This window comes from Poecile atricapillus, chromosome 2 (assembly GCF_030490865.1).
Source record: "Poecile atricapillus isolate bPoeAtr1 chromosome 2, bPoeAtr1.hap1, whole genome shotgun sequence".
NCBI lineage: Eukaryota > Metazoa > Chordata > Aves > Passeriformes > Paridae > Poecile > Poecile atricapillus.
In genome coordinates this window covers 32,476,450-32,496,845 of record NC_081250.1, presented here as the reverse complement: position 1 = coordinate 32,496,845, position 20,396 = coordinate 32,476,450, and the positions used below count along the sequence as shown (strand labels likewise).

The 20,396-nt window shown below is 38.8% G+C and overlaps 2 protein-coding genes across 7 annotated transcripts; one reads left to right on the top strand and one right to left on the bottom strand.

The window, feature by feature from the left end:
- Positions 1–1,234: 1,234 nt before the first annotated feature.
- Positions 1,235–16,912, bottom strand: CCDC126 (coiled-coil domain containing 126). Of its 6 annotated transcripts, none has more exons than XM_058832773.1 (4): positions 16,795–16,912; positions 6,134–6,266; positions 5,120–5,523; positions 1,235–2,836 (listed from the first exon to the last, which is right to left on the bottom strand). In XM_058832773.1, the coding sequence occupies exons 3-4, from the start codon at positions 5,355–5,357 to the stop codon at positions 2,655–2,657; spliced, it is 420 nt and encodes a 139-aa protein (XP_058688756.1). In that variant the 5' UTR covers positions 5,358–5,523; positions 6,134–6,266; positions 16,795–16,912; the 3' UTR covers positions 1,235–2,654. The 6 variants fall into 6 exon arrangements, with proteins under 6 accessions (XP_058688756.1, XP_058688755.1, XP_058688753.1 ...); XM_058832772.1 differs by having other exon boundaries at positions 6,134–6,271; positions 16,795–16,897; XM_058832770.1 differs by lacking the exon at positions 16,795–16,912 and adding an exon at positions 16,409–16,548 and having other exon boundaries at positions 6,134–6,271.
- LOC131575472 (basic proline-rich protein-like) lies at positions 15,762–17,046 on the top strand. Its single transcript, XM_058831057.1, has 2 exons — positions 15,762–15,791; positions 16,330–17,046. Exons 1-2 carry the CDS (start codon positions 15,762–15,764, stop codon positions 17,044–17,046), a joined length of 747 nt encoding a protein of 248 aa, XP_058687040.1.
- Positions 17,047–20,396: the final 3,350 nt, after the last annotated feature.

The window sequence follows — 20,396 nt, the reverse complement described above, 5'->3', positions numbered from 1 at the left end:
GTTTGGAAGTGGATCTTGAACATTTTTTTGCTACCTACATTAAGCAATCAATCAGTGGCACAGAAGTACTGCAAATTACCTAGTGAAATCAGCTGATAAACACTCATGAGGCAAATTACAGCTGAGAAAATTCAAGTCCCCTAATTTACCAAAAGATTTCAAGAACGAAACCAAAACACACCTCCATCCCCCAAATCAGCAGGTTTTTATATAACAGAGGTTCTATGTCCTCCTGCCTTCCAAAGAACAGAAGGAGAAGAAAGAAAAGGAAGTAATACCTCAAACCCCATCCAGCCTAAGAACCAACCAACCATAAGGACATTCCATATACACAAAACTCAAATTAGGTCACTTTGGGGGGCTTCACGATGTCATCTGAAATGAGAATACACAGTTACATCATAAAAACTGCAGCACAGCAGAAATACTACTTAAATATTCCTCAGAAAGAAAAAAATATGCTTGCCAATACAATCAAATCCTGTGATACTATCAAGCATTTTGGACCTGGGCTACGTTGTAGGCTTTCTCTTGCTTTTCTTCACAAGCCCTTGGGTTCTTTACACAACCTCCTACCTTTGTAGGGCTGCCACACCTCTCACATGTCCTATATGGGAGGCTGCAGGCTAGAACATGCACGTCTTCCTACTACTGCTGTTAATAGGGAAGTCAGCTGAGACCCTCCCTTGGTCCCTCCTTGACCCTTTTTTACCTTAGCCTGCACACCTTAAGTTTAGTTTTGCCACTCTGAAAAGAACTGTGTTTTTATAGCACAAAGGTTTTGTTTTGTAACAATCAAGTATCTAGGAAATAAACCAGATGGATATAAAAATCTATCTATCTATCTATCTATCTATCTATCTATCTATCTATCTATCTATCACGTTGTCAATCTGCAGGTTCAAAAGAAGTTCTGTACATATCTTCTTTACTCTTAGGTTACACAGTGAAGTCTCCACCATTAAAGATCTAAATCAGTTCTTTTATTTTCATTTCTTTTCTCCCCTGACCTCTCACCCGAGGTAAGTTTCAGGGCATTAGAATGTCAAGAGCAGAAGAACTCAGTGACTAAGAAGGAAGAATACCAGAAAGAGTACTACTAAAACTCAGAGATGTACAATTTTCCAATCCAGAAACTGATAGAGCACATGTAGCAAGAATGACAAGACCATTTAATTACAAAAAAAACCCAAAAAACCAAAAACTAACCAACCAAAAAAAAAACCCAGGAACATTTACAAGTACAATTAAAAATTTATTTTTCTCTTTCTGCATTGAAGTGAGTACATGTTTACACACAATGTGACAAAAAAAAATCATCTGGATACTAAAGAAGTACTAACTAAGATTGCAATTGTATTTTCCTTTATAACCATCGAGATTATCAGCAGGGAAACAGAAGAAAGGGAAAAATCACATAACTTTGCCTGCTATATCACCCAGCACCTCTGATTTCACTCATCCCCAAAAGTTCACTGACAGGACACTTTTGGCAAAAGTCCCTGAACATTCTGTCCCCCTCAAACATTCAGTACAGTTTAAAAAACAGGTTCAGTGGCACTTCAATATGATTTCAGTAACATTTGAGATACAGTGCACCCACACTGCATGCAATTCACTTTGCTGTAAGGCTGACTTAAACATAAGGCAAACATTACCTTAGCTCTCAAATATGCCATGATTAGACACCCTTAGTACATATACTTCTGTTAAATGCAGAGATGCCTTGATTCCCTTCATTGCTTTTCTTCTGATCAAGAAAGCAATTCAGGGAGATGGTATGCTTCTCCAAAAACAAACTGCAAGGCATTAAAATGTTAATAACAAACAGCAATGAATAAAAATAAACTGTATTCACATATCCAAAACTTATTTCCATCACTTAAATAATTTTATCTGCAATTACAAAATACATATACTTAAATATCTTTTTAAGAAATAATCATCTAAGATATCACAGATGATGATTTGCTTTTGATACTCTAACTGCCCTATCTCTGGCATAAAGATAAACCTGGACAGTGTTACTACCTAGAATGTTTTCCTATTATAATAAATTTTCTTAAATATACAGTAAATTCTCTTTAACTATTCTGACAGATAGTGCAAATAAAGACATTCTTTGGGTCACAATTTTAAAATATTACCACCATTGCTATCCTCAATTTAACATTGTTTTAGTAAGTAAGTAAGAAAATATTTTAAGTGTACACATCTTCTAGCATCTGTTTAGCAACACATTTTCCTGTTACCTTGGCCTAATGCAGATCACAAAAAATGAATAAGCTACAATACTGCTCACCTATCCAAAAGATATGTTATAGTCATACTTAAATAAATATATTTAGAAACCTACCTATAAGTTTCCTGTTGCTTTCCACATATTGTTATTATCCAAGGACCTACTACATCAAATCATATCAAAATATCTTTAGAGACAATGAAGATCACTTCAGAAGCACTGCTCAAAGGCAATGAAATAATGCTTTGAGAACCTAAGCACATGTTAGGCCTACATAGATCCAAGCACATTGTAGAATACAATAGTTTACGCTTGTTTTAGAGTCAACTACTGCTTTGCCCTAACCAGAGACAAAAAGCTTATCTTAAATATTATCCATCAATGATGTAGCAACACAAAGTGGCCCTGTTTGCTATCTAATGTTGCTTGCTGGCTTTACACGTTTATTTGAAGTCACTGGCACCTGATGGTTAGTTCCATTAGTGTTATTTGTTGCTGAGCCATTCACAACGATGTAATCAACCTTGTTTTCCAATTTCACCAGGCGCTGTAAGATGTCATCCAGAAGAACAGCAATTGTTCTCTTAAGATCAGCTGAAGATAATGGAAAAAACAAATTACAGCCTGTTATTTACTCTGTGTGGAAAAGAACTGCCACTTCAATGTACTCACACATCTTAAGACTTGCTATCCTCCCTACCACACTTTTTGGAAAGGAGCGCAGATTGGTCTAGAAGTACAGAATGAACCAGCTGCTTGATTTTTCTTTAATAACATTCTTTGTTATTTTAGGGGAGATAGCACCATAACAGGGAACTGTGAAGGCACTCGATTAAATATTAGAGTGTGAGACCAAAACCACTAGTTGGAACATTACAAGTGGCTATTCAAAGGTATTATTTCAAATTTCATCCAGACAACAGCATTGAAATACTCAGCTATGTAATGTTTTAGCCTTGGATGCAAGAGATTATATCTAAATACTTTCCAGCATAAAAAAAAGTAGTTAATGGCTTCCCCCTAAATGACAGTTCTAGCCCATAGAAAAGCTGTTATTAGAAGGTATCTTATTGGTTCTTATGTAAGCTATAAAGCAAGGGTAAAAAAAAAAATAAAAAATCTATCTACATCTTCATTGAATGAAAAGTAAGAGGTAAGATGGTAAAAAAAATACCACGTTCTGGAAAAAAAACCAGTAACATCTTTCAACAAAAAACTATTTACACTGTTGCCAATCACCATGTTATATGAGATTTGAAAAACATTAACAAAGTTACCAGGTTTATCAAGCTGTTATATTCCCCCTACACAGAAAGACATCTACAAACTCTGTCTCTACCCACTGCCCTCTAATCAGTTCTTAACAAAGCAGAAAGATTGGGGAGAAAAATCACAGGCATCAAAGTGAAAAAATAGGAGTAAAACAGGTAAAATTAAAAATTAGTAGCAAATTAAATTTCAAAGAAAGAAGTACCTCTCTCTAAAATTAATTAGTTTTTGTTTAGTAAGTAATGTTAACTCCGAAAAAATTAAAAAAAAATGCTTAACAATTCAAGTCAGAGCAGGGTCTGCTGTCAATAACAGAGGGTGGGACATGTACTCTGTAGTATCATTTTGTGCTCAACAGTCTGAGGGAAGGAACTGTCAAGCTTTAATTCTAATGATCAGCAGGCAGATCAAGAGATGACTTAAGTTTATATTAAACTTCAGACAACACCGCAGAAGTCTCATTTGGAAATACACTGTAAGACTTATAGAGAGGAGAAAGCTGCAGTACACAAGGACTTTTTAGGTTTTTTTAAATGGCAGAGAAACTTAATTTATAAATAAATTATAAATAAATAAATAATATAAATATATATAAATAATATAAATATATATAAATAAATAAAGGAAGTCCTTGATGACAAAAAAGAAAAAGGGAGGAGAAAACAGGGAAGAAAAGAGAAAGCAGTCTTCTACTGTCATAAAAATTAATTTTGAGAATTAAAGGATTAAAGTTTTTAACACTTTTTACTGTCCTACTCTTCCTGGGTTGCTCCTTCACATCTTTGTCAACTCATCACAGACTTGCTTCCTTCTTCCTTAGCAGCAGCAAAAAGACTTCAGGCACATTTTTGCTACTTGCACTCTCACCAAATGCCTATAATGGGCATCCTATAACAGGCAGATCCATTAAGGAAATCTTAAGGGGATCAAAGTTCATTATTACACATCTTTTGAGATACTATTTTTTAAAATAAACATTTTTAATTATCTTTTCAGTATTTCAGGAGATAGTAAATACTGGCAACCTATTCATCAAGTTAGGTACATATTCACAAGACAGGCAAATCAGAGATATGATGCACTAAGTATTACAGCTCGCAAGACAAGGGACCTTATCTCTTATGGCTGCTTCTAAAACAAGGGGAGACTCTGCCAAATTCCTAATTGCCTTGCAGTCTCCAGACTACAAACTCAATTAATATGTTGCTTTGTCGTTGCATTTTAAGAAGAACAAAATTGAAGAAATGAAAGCAAGAAGTTAGCAATGAGGTACTAGAAGAATCAGGAATGTTGATGTGACTTAATAAAAAACTTTGTCCCTGTGTCAAGCACATGCTTATTTCTCAATAGCTGAAGATTCAAAGGAGGACAAATGTGCTGTTACTTCTGTAACTAACTGTATTCATGTACTTGAAGAGATCTGAAGCTTGATTTTGCAACTCATCTTCATCTTCAACTTCTTAGAATAAACTAAAATCAGATCAATTAATACAGAGAGGTTTTTTTCTGCTGAAGAGCATATACTACTTAAAAAAAAATAAATTATAACTTTACAGTTTTCAGAAAAAGAATATATTCAAGTAACAAGTATGGCTTTCTTCCTCTTACCATATCCTGACATAGAGGCTCCACCACCACCATTCATTAGGTTTTTATTTTCTTCTGCAAGTGCTTTGACATATCTTTTACTGAGATCTAATATCTGTCCACGCAACTCAGCACTGCTTTGGCGTCTTGGATACTGAAATGTGTAGCGTAGCAGCATCAAACCCCAAATGATTCCAAAGACTAGTAAAAACATACTCAGTTTCTGGGACATATTCTTCCTTGAAAATGTTAGAAACATTTCTGATGAAGGCCACAGACACGTCCTAATTTCAAGAAAAGTAACTGAATTTCGCTTTGTCAAATTATATTACATATTAAACAAAAATAATATTTTTATAAAGTGAAAAATCTTCTGGCTGGATCATCTTGAATATATCTTCTCATGTTTTAGCTCGTCTTGATTCCTGAAATTTGTAAAGTACCACTTGGTTATTCAAAACTGCTATAGTTATTGAGATAAAGAACAAATATCAGTTTCCAAATACATTATTGCATCATCTAGAAAACAAGTTTTGTTATCTGCTTAGAGGTTCAGTTATATTTCCTTGTCACCTGTTATTTACAGGGTTTCTTCTTCCTATTTTTACCGATTTTATTCTCCAAAAATCAGAACTTCTGTGCTTCCACAAAGCACCTTAAGTATTTTAAATACTTGAATTTAAACTGACCTTAAACCCAAATGCATTTGAAAGAAAATGTAGTGTCTAGAAGAGACCTGTGTAACATTTCTGTACAACATTGTGATGAGTTATTCACATACATCTACACATAAGTTCTTGTAAAATTATTTACTTTTCATTCTTCATTTTAAAGTACAGTGCAAGTGTGAACAGACAACACATGGAATGATGTTTCTTGGTTGGTTAGTTAGTTCAAAGTTTCCTCTCCTGGCTTTGTACACCATTAAGGTTTTTTATTTGTTCTGGTGTCTTACTATTGAATAAAGAGACATAACCAAAATAAATTGGCACATTTCACTTCACCATTTTACTTCGACTTGAAGAAATGTCTTACCATAGTACCCAATTCTGATCCTTCAACAGATTAAGGCTTCAGGAGGAAAGCAAATGGTAGGAAAGCTTCAGCAGTTAAATAACAAATGTTCAGATAGTTTGAAGCAGTTTGAGCCACACATCTTCAGGGATCTCTGTACTGGGAAAAAAAGAAAGATATAAACAAAAAGTGAAGATATCTCCATTTACCTGTGGAGTAGTTGCAGTTGAAGGCTTCAAGCTACATGCTTTTAAAACATTTTCAAACCTACCTTCAAGCACTTGTTATGGGAGACCATAGAATTACTCTCCATTTTATCATGAATGCATGCATTTGAATGTCCAATATGACTTTAACGTACTTTTAAAAGAAAGCTTGGTAAGAATCTCACTCAGCATCTCTTCTTGGGTTATAAGACAGTGACAACAGATATTCCAGATTCATCATATATGTACATGCACGTATATTTACATAGGCATCATTCTCTTATTAATTGTTAACTGTCAAACAGATCCCACATTTTTAGACTCTTTCCATGTGTATACCTCATATTTCTCATTTTTCATCCATCTCTGACATGACTCCAATTATTCAATATTTTCTTAAAAGAGAATTTCAATTATTTAACATCATCCAGATAAAGCTACTCATTTTATACAATAGTTACATTTATCCTCACTATTCCTAGTTCTTCCCCACATATCACCTCACACAAGCATTTTTAAGACTGAAATTACACAAGCAATGGAGTTCCTCACCAGACTTTCTGTATTGGCACTTACGCCTTGGGTTTGTATCAGAACACTGAGACCGAGTTTCTCGTGCTGCTGAGCTCTCATCTAAACCTAACTCTGCCTCCACGGCACTTTTCATCCCCTCCACTGGCCAGTTCCATTGGCCTTATGCCAACACGGTCTGCTGCCAACACAAGAGGCACGGCCAGCAGGGCGCCGAGCCCTGCTTGTCGCTTACCCTTCACCTTCACTCTTCAGATAATCCCCTCAACAGGCAAGCCAGCATGCCTGATTCAAGTGGCAAATGTTTTAAGTGCTGTAAAATCAACATGCATATCTAAATTATTCTGAAAATTATTAACCCAAGGCAGGGGCGACATTAGGACTTGGACACCAAAGCTGCCATAAAGTAACAACCATTTGAGTGTCTAACGCCCTATGGCAGCCACTGCCAGTACATAAACCCTTACTGCTGGCTGCACTAATGCAAGTGGCAATCCCAAGTCACTGAGTGAGGAACAGCTCACCCTGCACTGGGAGGTATGAGCCTGCACAAGGACAGACAGAGAGCACGCAGTAATTTCAACTCTCACTGTAAATGCAGTCGGATATAAAGTAAGGATGTACTTTGTTCAAGGAATGTGCTTATCCCCCCAAAACTGTTTTAAGATATTAATTTGTCTTAAGTACATAAAATAAGAGGGAAAACAGTAAAAACTTACATTCCACAGCACGAATATCTGGAACTTAAGATGGTTTAAGATTTCCTGACACAGATCTTCCCCAAACATGCACTAACAAAAACCTCTTTCTCCTAGCTCTGTGCCAAATCCATGGCTCTGCACTCAGACTTTAAAGCATAAACTGTACACACATCAATATGCATCTACATAATCTCTGAACAGTATCAAATATGATGTAAAACATTATGAGGCCCAGGAGAAGAGTATTCATGTGATGGCTCAGAAGACCAAACAGTATCTCTCAAGAAGAGACCATAAGCTTCAAACCCCATTCCCACAAGTCTCTACTTCTTCTACTAAAAAGAAAAAAAAAAAAAAAAAAGAAAAAAAAAGACTGAAAAGAACAGATAACTCTTATAAAACTTAAATTTAGTTCAGCTATCCATAGAACACCAGCCATATCTCATCCTGAAGCATTTAGACAGTATCACTACAGTCATTTGGAATAGAAGTAACTCTGCCATCACACTGTAAATAAGACCACAAGCCAGGATAAGAGGTCTAGCCAAGTGGAAGAGATTGAATAAACTGCCAGGCAGCAGCAGGAATTGCAGAATGGGCCATCACCATGTATATCTGATTCACAGGGCACACGCTGACTACTGGAACTAATGGAAATCAAGGACTTAACCTGCTGGGAAATTGCATAACACCCACATACCGACACTAGGCAAAGGAATTGGGAGCAAGGTATGCCAAAATGAAGGCAACTATTTGTACTTGTCACTTTTCCTACAAACTTCTAAAGGCCATTCCCCTTTCATGAATTCCAGCATAATCGCAAAGGTCTGGAGATTTGATCTCTTCTTTCCCCCTGAATTGCATGCACTTCTAGTGACTCATAAGACACTCCCTGCAAGACCCTTGGGGCTTAAAAAAAGAAAAAAAAAAGTGAGCTTATACCCACATAATTTGGAAGTAGGGAAAAAAAAAGTACCAGAGCAGCAAGCATATAGATTAGGAAGGAAATAGCACAGTACAATGGATTGGAATATTCTTGTACCTCTCATTGCCCTGAGGGGTCAGCAGTTCTCTACAAGAACATTATAATTTCAACAAAACTTGGACTCAGTATGGACCTTTGTTTTCAGTAATTTAGAGGTAGTATCCCGTAAGATAACAGCACATATTAAAGAAAGTACACTGCCTCTCATGATCTTTATTATCCCTCATTCTCTAAAAGCACACAATATGCTGAGCTGGAAATCATCCCTGAGCAGGAAAAAAAAGAAGCTGAGACTTCCTTCTTCACAGATTTATCCTGGATAGAAATGCTAGCATACCACTCTCTCAAATGCAGCTGAGGGACTTCCGTGGCAAAGGCAAAGCAGTGCAGAGAGCAACAGGAAAAAACAATGTGTCAGAGCTACACCTTGCTGTAATTCCTACCATCTCCAAACATGGAGACTGAGACAAAAGCAAGACATCTGTGAAGACGAAGGAGTACAACCAGAACAAAATTTGAAAATCTGAGGAGGGAAAGAAAATAAACAAAACCCCAAACCAGCAAACCCAAAACAAAACAAAATATTCCACAAAACAAACCCAAATCAAACAGAACTCCTGAGTAGACTTCAGACAAAATGGCAATCCAAGAATCCATGAAGAAGAGAATGTCTTCCAGATAATCCTTTCAATAAGCAGCCTAAAGTAACCAATTCAAGTGCCAGTTTTCCAAAGAATTTTAAATCAGCATAGTATTTTAAATCAGCATGCATATTTAAATTATTGTAAAAGTTACAAGCCCAAGCCAGGAACAACATAAGAACTTGGAGCAACAACCAATTCCTGAATGAGGATCTGACACTAGGTTTGCCTTTCACAGACATATAAAGAGCTTGGTTTTCTTCACTGTTGCCACTGCTGATTTTCAAAAAGTACTGCCAAAACCTACCAATGTGGATACAACTTTATCCAGTGGTATCACAACACTGACATCCGTCTGGCAAGAAAAACAATGAACTAAGGCACTCATCCACTCCAAAACAAAATAATGTCTCTATCCTGTATTTCAGAATCAGTCATATATAAATTACATTATTGACTGCATGAAACAAAAGGAGCAAAGGCAAAAGAAAGAGCTACAGAAAATGCATTATATGTTCCATAACAAAGGAAAGTTAACTTACTTAAGTAGTATCAGACTTCAGTTTGAATACTGACCCTTCTCCATGGAAACCAGCCCATACTTACAAAATATCCTTCTTGAATTTTTTTTGCAAAGTCTTCCTCAGATTCTGCTTTACCCATTCCCAGAAAAACCAAGAGATTGTATTAACATACAACCCAAAAATTAAATGGTTTATAACGCAAAGGAATGCCTCACACATGCTCTGAAACAACCTCAGGTTATCAGAAAAACAAGGCATACCTAAATCCTTAAAAGCTTAATGCACTTTACAGCACTGCCACTTCTGCCAGTCAATTGGCTCATGAAAGACCAGCACATATTCATCATAATTTTTCTAGCCTGCCCAAGAGACTCCAGCCTTCCTAAACCACTAGAAATGGTTGTAGGGCAAATTTAAACCTGTCCTGCAAAGATGATTTGTGTACCTTCTAGTTTTGAAAAATGTACAGGACAGATAACGGTAATTATTTGTAAGAGAAAAAGAAAGCAGCAGGTCCATAAGGTATTTTTGGTAGTTATTAATAAGCAGTTAGCAGATGCAAAGCATACAGAAAACCAAAGCCTGAGAGAAACCCATTTCATTCAAAGATCAAAAATATTTCTAAGAATAAAGCCAAGAAAAATGAAGTGAAAAGAATATTGTTAACATACAGTCCAATAAAGTCACCTATTTGGTCATATGTTTTGAAAGACAGAATCTCAAATATTAAGGCAGTAGTGCCTCAGTGATGTTCTACAGACCTAGACAGGTCTCTAACAGACTCGTATATTAGGAAAGTAGGCTTTGTAAGTGGGAATTTTCTCCATCTATTACTTACTACCACAATATTTATCTGTTCCTCACTTTCAAATTATGATCAATAACAACATGACACCATGCATTCAAGAGCAGGTCTGGCTTTGCAACTGGATATTAACTGCATAAAAAGAAGTGATTTATCAAGACAGAGCTTAAAAAAGAAAAGCCATATACAGTCATAGAAGCGTGCTTCCAATTAAAGAAGAAGTGGAAAAAATCTTGTAATAGAACAGCCAGCAGACAGAAGTCAGGACAGTACAAATAAAAGCTGACATTAACAATTACTATAAAATAATTGTACAGTACAAAATTGGAATTTATTACCATCTCCGTGGGAGCACAAAAATATTATTAAATTATTAGCAATTTAAAATTACCATACTAAAATTACATCTGTACAAGAAATTACTATTAAATTCATGGCAACAAACATCCCTCAGTACAGAGAGGGTACTGTATCAGTAAACAAGAAACTGCCTTTAAAAATGCAGAGTGATACTTCATTGCAATAGCCAACAAACATTTCAGGAAGACAAGAATCACTGGGCATTACAGAACACCAGGTAAAAAAATTCCACAGTAGCATCAAGCTCCATTCTATTACTTTCCCTTTTTTTTCATCTATTTGCAGAGTGCACCCTCTGGCCCATTTACCTCTGTGGCCTCCAAAGAATTTTGTTTCCTAATTTTTCTACAGAAAACTTTGAGCATCATTCAGCTCACTATTCAATCATGTTGACCATTCTGAAACCAGACAGGCTGGTTCTATGTTATTTGGAAAACCCTCAGTCCTTTCTGTGAAGCAATGAAAATGGGGAGTCTAAAGAATGACTGACACACATCAAAACAGCAGAGAACATATTCACTATCCAATTAATTTTAGAAGACTGATACAATGAAATAAGCTAGAAGCCCAGGAGCTCACATGCTGAGACTTTTCGGAATGCCGAAAATGATGTTCGTATTTGGGTAATTTGCAGTCTTAGATGGCTGTTGGTTTGGCTGTAGGTGAAAAATCTGCATGAGGTGCAGCTGACCAACAGGCGCCCAAAGAAGTGTTTACACAGAGCCCTGATTAAAACTGGTGCATAAGGAAGACCCACATTCCTCATATTTTTATGAGTACACAAGCTCCTGAGAAGATGCCAATGAAACTACTGTCCTGTACTGGCACATCCATACTGGTGACTGCTGCAGACCAACACTGTACTTTGGGTCCCAGGTTCATTAATCAGGCTCACTCAGACAGCTGTACAGCACCATGAAAGAGCAGGATATTCCACTCAGAACCAACCATGAACAGCAACGCCAGTTCCCATACATATTCAGCTGCCTTTTGATAAGATTTACTCTTAGCACCTCAAGTATTCCTACTACTGCTGCTGTAAAATCTGGTCAACAGAAAAGCATCACAGCATACAGGGAAAAGAGGATACTGTACTGACAAAACCTCAGCAATGCCTGACAAAACAGAGCCCACCAAAATGTGCTGATGAAACTCAAGGGTCCTTCCAGACTGCATCACAGATAAGTAGAGACTGTTTATATTAATAGCTGCTAGACTCAAGTGAAAATAACAGTACTATAAAACATGCTGCTATCTTAAGAACAGGTAGGAAGGCATACTTCTGGGCATAAAAAGGGCTGCACTATCACTACAAAGGCTGCTGGGCTGCAGGTTTTAGCAGTTCTGTACCACTTTCAGAGCATGCTGCCAAAGGAGTCTGCTTTTGTGTCTTTTCCAGGACATCTATCTTTATACCTTCTCCTACAGCATGTGTTCCTTCATTCCCTGCTTCTACATACCCAAGACCTGCCATTACCTTGGCACACTGAAAAAAAAATCTTTTTGCCTTATTGCTAGCTGCCTTTTGGGGAACACCTTCAATGGATATTCCAAGTGAAAGAAACATGAGGTTTAAGGGAATAGCAAAAAAGTGTAACTACCAAAAATACCTATTCTTCTACAAAGAAAGAAGAAAATCTTGTGCATTCCCAACAGTTCCTGTCTCTCAAGGCAGCCAAGGGATATATGGCCAACAAAAGTCACAGCTCATCAAACAGACAGTGTTGTTGCTGCTGACGAGCTGCTGGGACTACCTCAGACATATCTTAAACCAGGAACGGTTTTACCTCCTACAGGCTTCTAAGAACAGCACCAATTTGTCTTGTAGATGAACTTCGAGTTGAGAGAACAAACATATTGCTTTAGACTTGAAAACCCACACAGCAAGCTTACAGTGGCTCTGGTATAAAATTATCTGAGAGCCCAAACACTAGACTACCTTTTGTCAGTACTTAAGAAATGTTGGAGAGCTATTTCTATTTAAATGCCTGCATTCCTATTTTAATAGTTTTTGTTTTACACTTTCTACCAATAATTATTTTAATTCTGCATTGTGTCTAAGAAGCCTCATCAAGTACCTAAGAGTACTTTTTTTTTTCCAACACCTTCCCCTTTATTTTGCCTACTAGTGCCAGTGAATGTTTTTAAAATAAACCAACCATTTAAAAACAGAAATTCTTTGTTCCTTGCCTATGGGCAGTCAGCCAAGATTCAAGAGTTTGAGAGGGGAAATGGCTTGGCAAGGCTTGTGAAGAAAATTAAAGCAAGCAGATATCAATTGGGACAGTATATCAATAACGACAGTATGTTACACCTGCTGAACCTCCCCTCCTCCCACTAGGTCCATCTGGGCCCCAAAACATTTCTACATCTATCTCTGTATCAGATTCTTAATAATAGTGAAGAAATATTAAAAAAAAAAAAAAAATCTCAGCTTCATTTTCCCTGGGATACTTTTCTCTCTTCATGCTTTATTGCCACCAATCAGGTCACTGTAGTATCCTTGCTCCTTGATAAGTCACTTATGACTGAGCACAAGGCACTTTCTTGGCTTCTCATTTCCCAGTAACACCGCCACAATTTATTAATTGCAGGCTATGACAAGTACCCCCATAGTACTCCCTTGGGAAATTTCGCAGCTGTCTTTGTATCACTCTTTCCAAAGCCCCCGAGACTCCAAAACTTCCTCCTGAGATGATAATGTTTAGCTAATTTTGACTAGCTTTACAGAGAGTCAAGCCTACAGCATGATGCACATAAGTTACTGTTAAGAGAGGGACTTTCACTGAACATTTTAAAGAGACCTAAAATGAAGGCAGGTGTTTAAAGAGAATTAAGAGGGGAGGGCCCAGACAACTAACAGAGTGACAGCTGCAATGGGGGAGAAATTGCCACACATGTACACACAGTGCACCACACAAGCACTGTTCCTGTAGAATGGCAACCAAAAAAGGGACTTGTTCCACTGGGGAGAGAGGAAAAATTTAACTTGTCTGGTTTTCTTTCAAGAAACCTGTACAATTCAATCTGAGTATGAATTTGTCCAATAAAATTATGTTTCTATGGCAAAACTGCAATACAGATGAGGCTTTGGATTCATGCTCCTTCCCAGTAGGCCGACCCAAGTGAAGATTTGAGAAAAGTAACACTGGAGGAAACATTAAAGACAAGTGATCATTTTCTACATCTTTTCTTCTACAATCTTATTTCTAGATTGACTTGTCAGCTCAACATAGCATAATAATGGATTATGACAGACACTAGTTAACTGTAACACCTCAGTGGTGTGCACTGCAAAATACTTTATTCTTAACATTGAGGAAAATGCACCCAGAAATTTAACTGGATTATTTATATCATGGTAGCCTCCTGTTTCTTTAGTATTACAGAAGAAACCAATTTAATTGGGATAAGTTTTACATTCCCTTGTCTAGGCCTCTACTTCAGGCCCTATTTTACATGGGCAAAGTACCCATTCAGTTCTGAGCAATCCAAAATTAATCTCCTAAATTACATAGGCAAATGCTAATACACCTATTTTTTTTGTAAAGTTTTTTTGAAAACCATAGAAGAAAATATAAGAGGCTGTTATTAATAATGCTCAGTTGAGAAAACCCAGCTCATAAAATGATACAAATTATCAATCACAGGTGAAAGAGGTAGTTAAAAAACACAAAACACAAATAGCATATAAAATATATTTTAGCAGTAAACTTGTACCAGGAAAAACAGATTCATCTGAGTGACTTAGCCTCAGCAATTTTTGACAGCTACTCGAAAATGGCTATTTTTGACACTTACTAGTCTTTAGATACATTGACTACACAGCTGACAATTTTAGCTGACAGCATGCATTTATCCTACTTACAGTTTAGGCAAGATGCAAGAACTAGTCCCCTTTACTATTCTCGGAAAATGTACAAGTGATCATGAACTCCAGGGGAAATATCTCACTTTTAGCAGCTAAATGACATCCAATCCCCAAGATACATCACAATCTGTGATTAGCTGATACCAATGCCTCCTTCAAGGAGATAACAGCCAAAAGGAGTCTCTAAAAGCAGATACTACAAAAGCTTTAAAAAGAAAAAGGGAAACGGGAGGGGGAGGGAGGAAAGGAAGTACCTTTATTTCCGACTGTAAAAAACTTCAGGAAACAGACCAAAGGAATTCCAGCATAATTGCTTAATTCTCTGGAGCTCTCAGGTACCTATTAAATACCTATATATTTTAACACCTAAAATAACAAAAAGAGGCTGGAAAAACTTAGGTTTTATACACATGTGCATATACACACGTGCATAAAGTCAAAAGAGGAACAAAGATAACAATAAATTTCTCTATTTGATCTAAAACTGCAACCACACTGCTTGTGACACTACCAGAAGATGCTACTCACAATCTAATATATCTTCATATTGTCTCCTTTCTCTGCTATTCTCATGACAGTAAAACAGCAATTCATTACATTTGCTCCAAAATTAACACTACATTACAGTTAGGACAAATCACATGCACACTAGGATGTACATCATGTTCATATTCTGAAAGTTCTCTTAAAATAAAAGAGGTTGCAATTCCTACAAAGATCGCTTTTCACAATGAAAAAACACATTTGTCTGCCCCCAGCTCACCCACTGAGGGGGCAAAACAACAAACCCCTCCAAAACAGCAACCAAAAATAACTAGTTAACCCAGTCTGAACTGTTCTAAGAAAACCCCACATCATGTCACAGCATAGAACAAAAATTTTCTCTGCTTGTTTTGTGGCACACAAACACAGAAATTACACTCCACTCTCGCTGTCAGTATCTTTTAGATGACAAGAGACATAAAAGAGAATTTACAGGATGCTACCATGTTAGGTTAGGGAATCTAAGAGAGAGTTTATTAATAATGAATGATGAACAAAGCTACCAAAATAAGGTAGAGATAATAGTACGTTATATATATTTACCAAAATAAGTGCAGTAAAGGTAAGTGCAGTCAAAACATCATCAGATGTTACAGATAAAAGCCATTTTATTATATTGTAAGAAGGAAGTGTTATTCTGCAACACTTGCTGTCAGGAAATTCCATACATTATAATCTCCTAAAACTGAATGTTTCAAATCTTGCAGACATCATTCAGTATTACTTTTTCCTATTTCTTCAATAGTACCAAAGAGACCCATTTCAGTGAAATGAAACCCGTTTGTTTTGGTTTTTTTTTAAGCAGACCTGTTAGTGCCGGAAGATCACTTAATCTGACATTGTTAGGGATCCTGCCTTTGCCTGAATATGAATTTTTTTTTTTTCCTTCCTGTAAGTTCCATCACATCACTGTAATTATGCTGTGCCTATTTGGAAGTTATATCCTTACAGCAGAAGGCATCGATCTTGCAGAGTCACTGCAGGCACAGCTTAAGACTGGAAGACCACCGCTAGCGGTGAAGGAAACCAGAACACCCTCGTTTGCTCCAGCGCTTCCTCGCCACCCAAGGACACTGCATCACAGCCCTGGGACACGGATCGCGGCCGCAGGAACCCCAGCACAACTCACCGCGCCTCGGCGGGGCCCGCAGTGACAGCGCCGCAGCCGCCTCGACAGCCGCGCAGGTACCGGGACCCGCCGGCGAGGAAGCCCGAAGGAAGACGAGCCTGTCCCGCAACTCCCGAAGGAGGGGCGGACCAATGCGGCCGCTCAGGCGCGGTGCGGACCCGCGTGTGCGGGAGAGCCGCAGCCGCCCTGCGCCATCCCGGTCCCGCCCGAGCGTGCGCCACCCCCAGCCGTTCCCCCGTGAAAACACGGCACGGACGGACGAGCGGGGGGATGGACGGACGGACGGGCCTCCCCCCACGCTCCCGCCGCCCCGGCCGAGGGCGCGGCTCTGGGGCTCTGCCGGGGCGCCCCCCGCGCAGCGCCCCCCGCCGGCCGCCCCGCGCTACCTGCGCTCGCTGACGCCTCCGCCGCCTCCTCCCGGCCCGCGCCCGCGCGCCGCTTCCGCCCGCGCCGCGCGCCCGAAGCCCCGCCCCCGCCGCAGCGCGCGCCCCCCGCCCGGCCGGCGCCGCGAGCGCCCCCCAGCGGCGGGAGGGAGGTGCGGCAGCGGCGTGAGGGGACGGGCGCCGCGCCCCGCGGCTCGGCGGGGAATTCGCCCTCGTCCGTGCACTGGGCAGCGGGACGGGACTGGGCATGTTTAGTCCAGAGAAGACTGAGACGAGGGTCTCATCAGTGCATTTAAATATCTCAGAGGCGAGTGCCAAGAGGACTGTGCCAGACTTTTTGGTGGTGCCCCGAGACGGGACGGCGAGCAAAGGCTGTGAACTGAAACACAAGAAGTTCCACCTCAACATGAGGAAGAAATTCTTCGTGTTGAGGATGGCAGAGCACTGGAACCGGCTGCCCAGGGAGGTCATGGGGTCTCCCTCTCTGGAGACATTCAAAACCCAACTGGGCTCGTTCCTGTGTCACCTGCTCAAGGTGACCCTGCCTTGGCTGGGGGTTGGAATAGGGGATCTCCAGAGGTCCCTTCCAACCAACCCTAACAATTCTCTGATTGTTAGTGGCTGAGGTGTTATTAACCTTCCTCCCCCCTGCACCCGTGATGATTGCCTAAATAAAATTCATAGTGAGTGCAGGACTGTGCTAGAGAGTTACCCCAGGCTCTTCCTGCAAGGTGCTGTTTACAGGAAGTAAGTTAGTGTCAGTTAAGAAAAGGTGAACATAAGGGCAAAGTAAAGAACATGTTCAACAGCTGCAGAGTTGATAGCATTCAGAAGTACCTGTTGGTCACCTTATCTCAATCCCTTCAGCATGTGTCTCCTAGCATACGTCAGAGGCCATCTGGCTTCTCCCTGCTTTTCAGCCTTCGTATTCTGCACAGGTTAGATGCAGGACAAATTGTCATTTAAGCGCGATGCTGTTCTACAAAAAGGAATATTGATACATCAGAGTGGTTAATAGCCTAGACCTAAATATACAGACAAGATTGTTGGCAGGTGCTAGATGATGAATCTGAGATGTGTGGTGAAAAACTTCATGACAAAATAGTATCAAGCACCATGTTTCTCTTCAGTGACATATGAAAATCAAACTTTAAAAGGATTTATATAGTCCTTATATTTGTGGGTAACAATACTCTTGGTATAACTTCAAGGGCAGATAAAAGCCTAGGACTGCAGGTATGTTGTAGTGTTCCGTATTATTTGTCAAAAAAAAAAAAAAAAACTCAAACAAACAAAAACCAGAATTAGATTGTTGCTGTAACGTTATTTCATTCCTCTCCTGCCAATCATCTGTAGACCTTTCAAATTTAATTCGCATAGCTATTGCTCTATCCTTTTCAAATATGTACTATGAATTTCCTCTCCTAATATATTTAAACTGCTAAGTGGTAATGGCTAGAGAACAGCACACTAATCAATATGCTCTGTGATTAGCATAGCTTCTACCTCCTCACTTAACCAGTTAATCCTATAATCTGTATATGCAGATAAGAATACATTCAACTTTGTACTTCCCTTACTGCCACTACTGTTTTTCCCTCTTCCTGATCCCTTACCAGTGATTTATACCCTTTCACTTTAGGGAATGGACCTGATATGGGCCTATATTTCCCCCAGAAATGAATTTTTTCCCAAAATTTTTGAATACTCTTACTTACTACTGCATTAAAGCTAACACTGTATTAAACTACTGTATTAATATTTCTTGAGAAACCTCTATAAGGCATGCTTGAAAATATGTAATTATGTCATGTATCCTTTAGGCCATGTCTAGATGTTTTCTGTGTTAAAATTATCTTCCATTTAGGAGAGACACTCCCAAAGACCCAGATCAACCTTGTAGTCTTAGTAATTAACTAGTGTAAACTGAAATATAATATAAAATAATTGTTGTCTTTATGGTCCAGGAAACTACAGTGAAGTCATCGCAGAGAACAATGAAGGCAGATAAGTTATGGAAAAAAAAGGTGAATGCAGCTTGTAGTTATCAGTTCAAAATGTAAAATTGATTCGACTTTTGAAAAATAGGTATTTTTGTCAGCAACTGCCATTTTCATTTACATTTAATTGCCAGAACATTTTAGGATAACAGAAATGAAAAAAATCTGCTGGAATAATGCAAATGTCTTGAATGTGTGCATCAGACCTAGTCTAACTTTCAGGAACTGAAATCGCAATGTGACCTATAGCTAGATCTCATACATGTACATGTTAACAAAAAGTGTATTCCTGTCCTTTATTCTCCTGACCTTCCCCTCCCTCCCCTGCTTGTTTTTTTTTGGTAGTTTTTTTAGTGCAACCATTATGTATTTTCAGTGGGTCCTACATACTCCATTTTTTCCTGTGATCCATTCTATGGTAGAAGACTGATTAGTATTTTCATCTCAGAATTTAAGCATGTCCTTCATGCTCATTCCTTTTTGTTCCTGTAGTTAGAATATAGGCAACAGGATCAGAATATGCCAGAACAGTATGTGATCTTGCAGAATAAGTACTTTACTAATAAAGTTACATTTGAAAAGGGAGATGAACAAATACATCTACCAGAGCTGAACAGAGTAGAGCTGCTATAAAAGGCAGATTATGACATGGATTCAGAATTGCTTTTGGAAAGTGAGACATCAGAAGAGTCTAAATCTCAAGCCAGCCTCCTAGGAATGAAAATTTAATTGCAATTAAACAGGAACTAAGGAATTGACTGAAACTTTTTAAGTGGCTTGTGAGAAACTTTTACACAAAATTAAATATTTTACAGACCCAGATGACAAGGAAGACTTTTCCTCAATACTGCCTTCTTTACCACTGCGAGATAATTTACTCATCAGTCAATTATTTCCTTCTGAATCACCAAGGAAAAAGAGCAAGGGCTGGCATGTACAGTACCAGCATTCCCTTTAAAACAGAAGCACAAAATAACATCATTTATGGTCTAGGTAGGAAGAAACAGAACTATTCCTGTAAAGAGTGTATGTCAAAGCTCTGTTAGAAGCTCAGGTTGTGGTGACCACTGGCTACCAGTGTTCCTGTGACGTCTCCACTGGGACAAACCACCAGTTGTGAACCCAGTGCTTTCCTGCACTGACAGAGCAAGTTTAGCTGTTTCATCATCTTTGGAAATTTTCTGACTCTAGGAACTACATACCTGTCTGAAATGCCTGCAAGATACCAGCTGCTACAGCTATTGGTGCATGCTAGAGGAGGAAGCTGCACAAGATCGATCCAGGATCGGGGAAACCTTTCTGTGGTGACTGAGCAGAAAGGATAAAGCTTTCAACAAAATCATGGTTCAAATGCAATTCTCATAAAGACAAAATTTAGGCCTTTGGTTCGTAGAAGCTCACAAGACCAGATCCTGTGACTTTGCCTCCATGTGTGTACAATAAAATCAGCCCTCCAGCGCTGCATATTAAATATCCTCTTGCCATAACAAAACACGGACCCATACGAATTCATATGATTGCATAAACACATTCAAGAGCAGTCCTCGTAGGAGACGGGAGGAGGCCTTTGTGCGTGGAGTGGCAGGAAGGGTATGGGGCTGTCCA

What these genes read in the sequence shown, in the direction of transcription:
- LOC131575472 (XM_058831057.1), top strand. Translation starts at nt 15,762, where the DNA reads ATGAATGATGAACAAAGCTACCAAAATAAG. An exon ending in AACAAAGCTACCAAAATAAG is followed by an intron (nt 15,792 to 16,329) that starts GTAGAGATAATA and finishes CGTTTGCTCCAG; the next exon opens with CGCTTCCTCGCCACCCAAGG.
- CCDC126 (XM_058832773.1), bottom strand. Translation starts at nt 5,357, where the DNA reads ATGTTTCTAACATTTTCAAGGAAGAATATGTCCCAGAAACTGAGTATG. An exon ending in AGCCTCTATGTCAGGATATG is followed by an intron (nt 2,837 to 5,119) that starts GTAAGAGGAAGA and finishes CATTATCTTCAG; the next exon opens with CTGATCTTAAGAGAACAATT.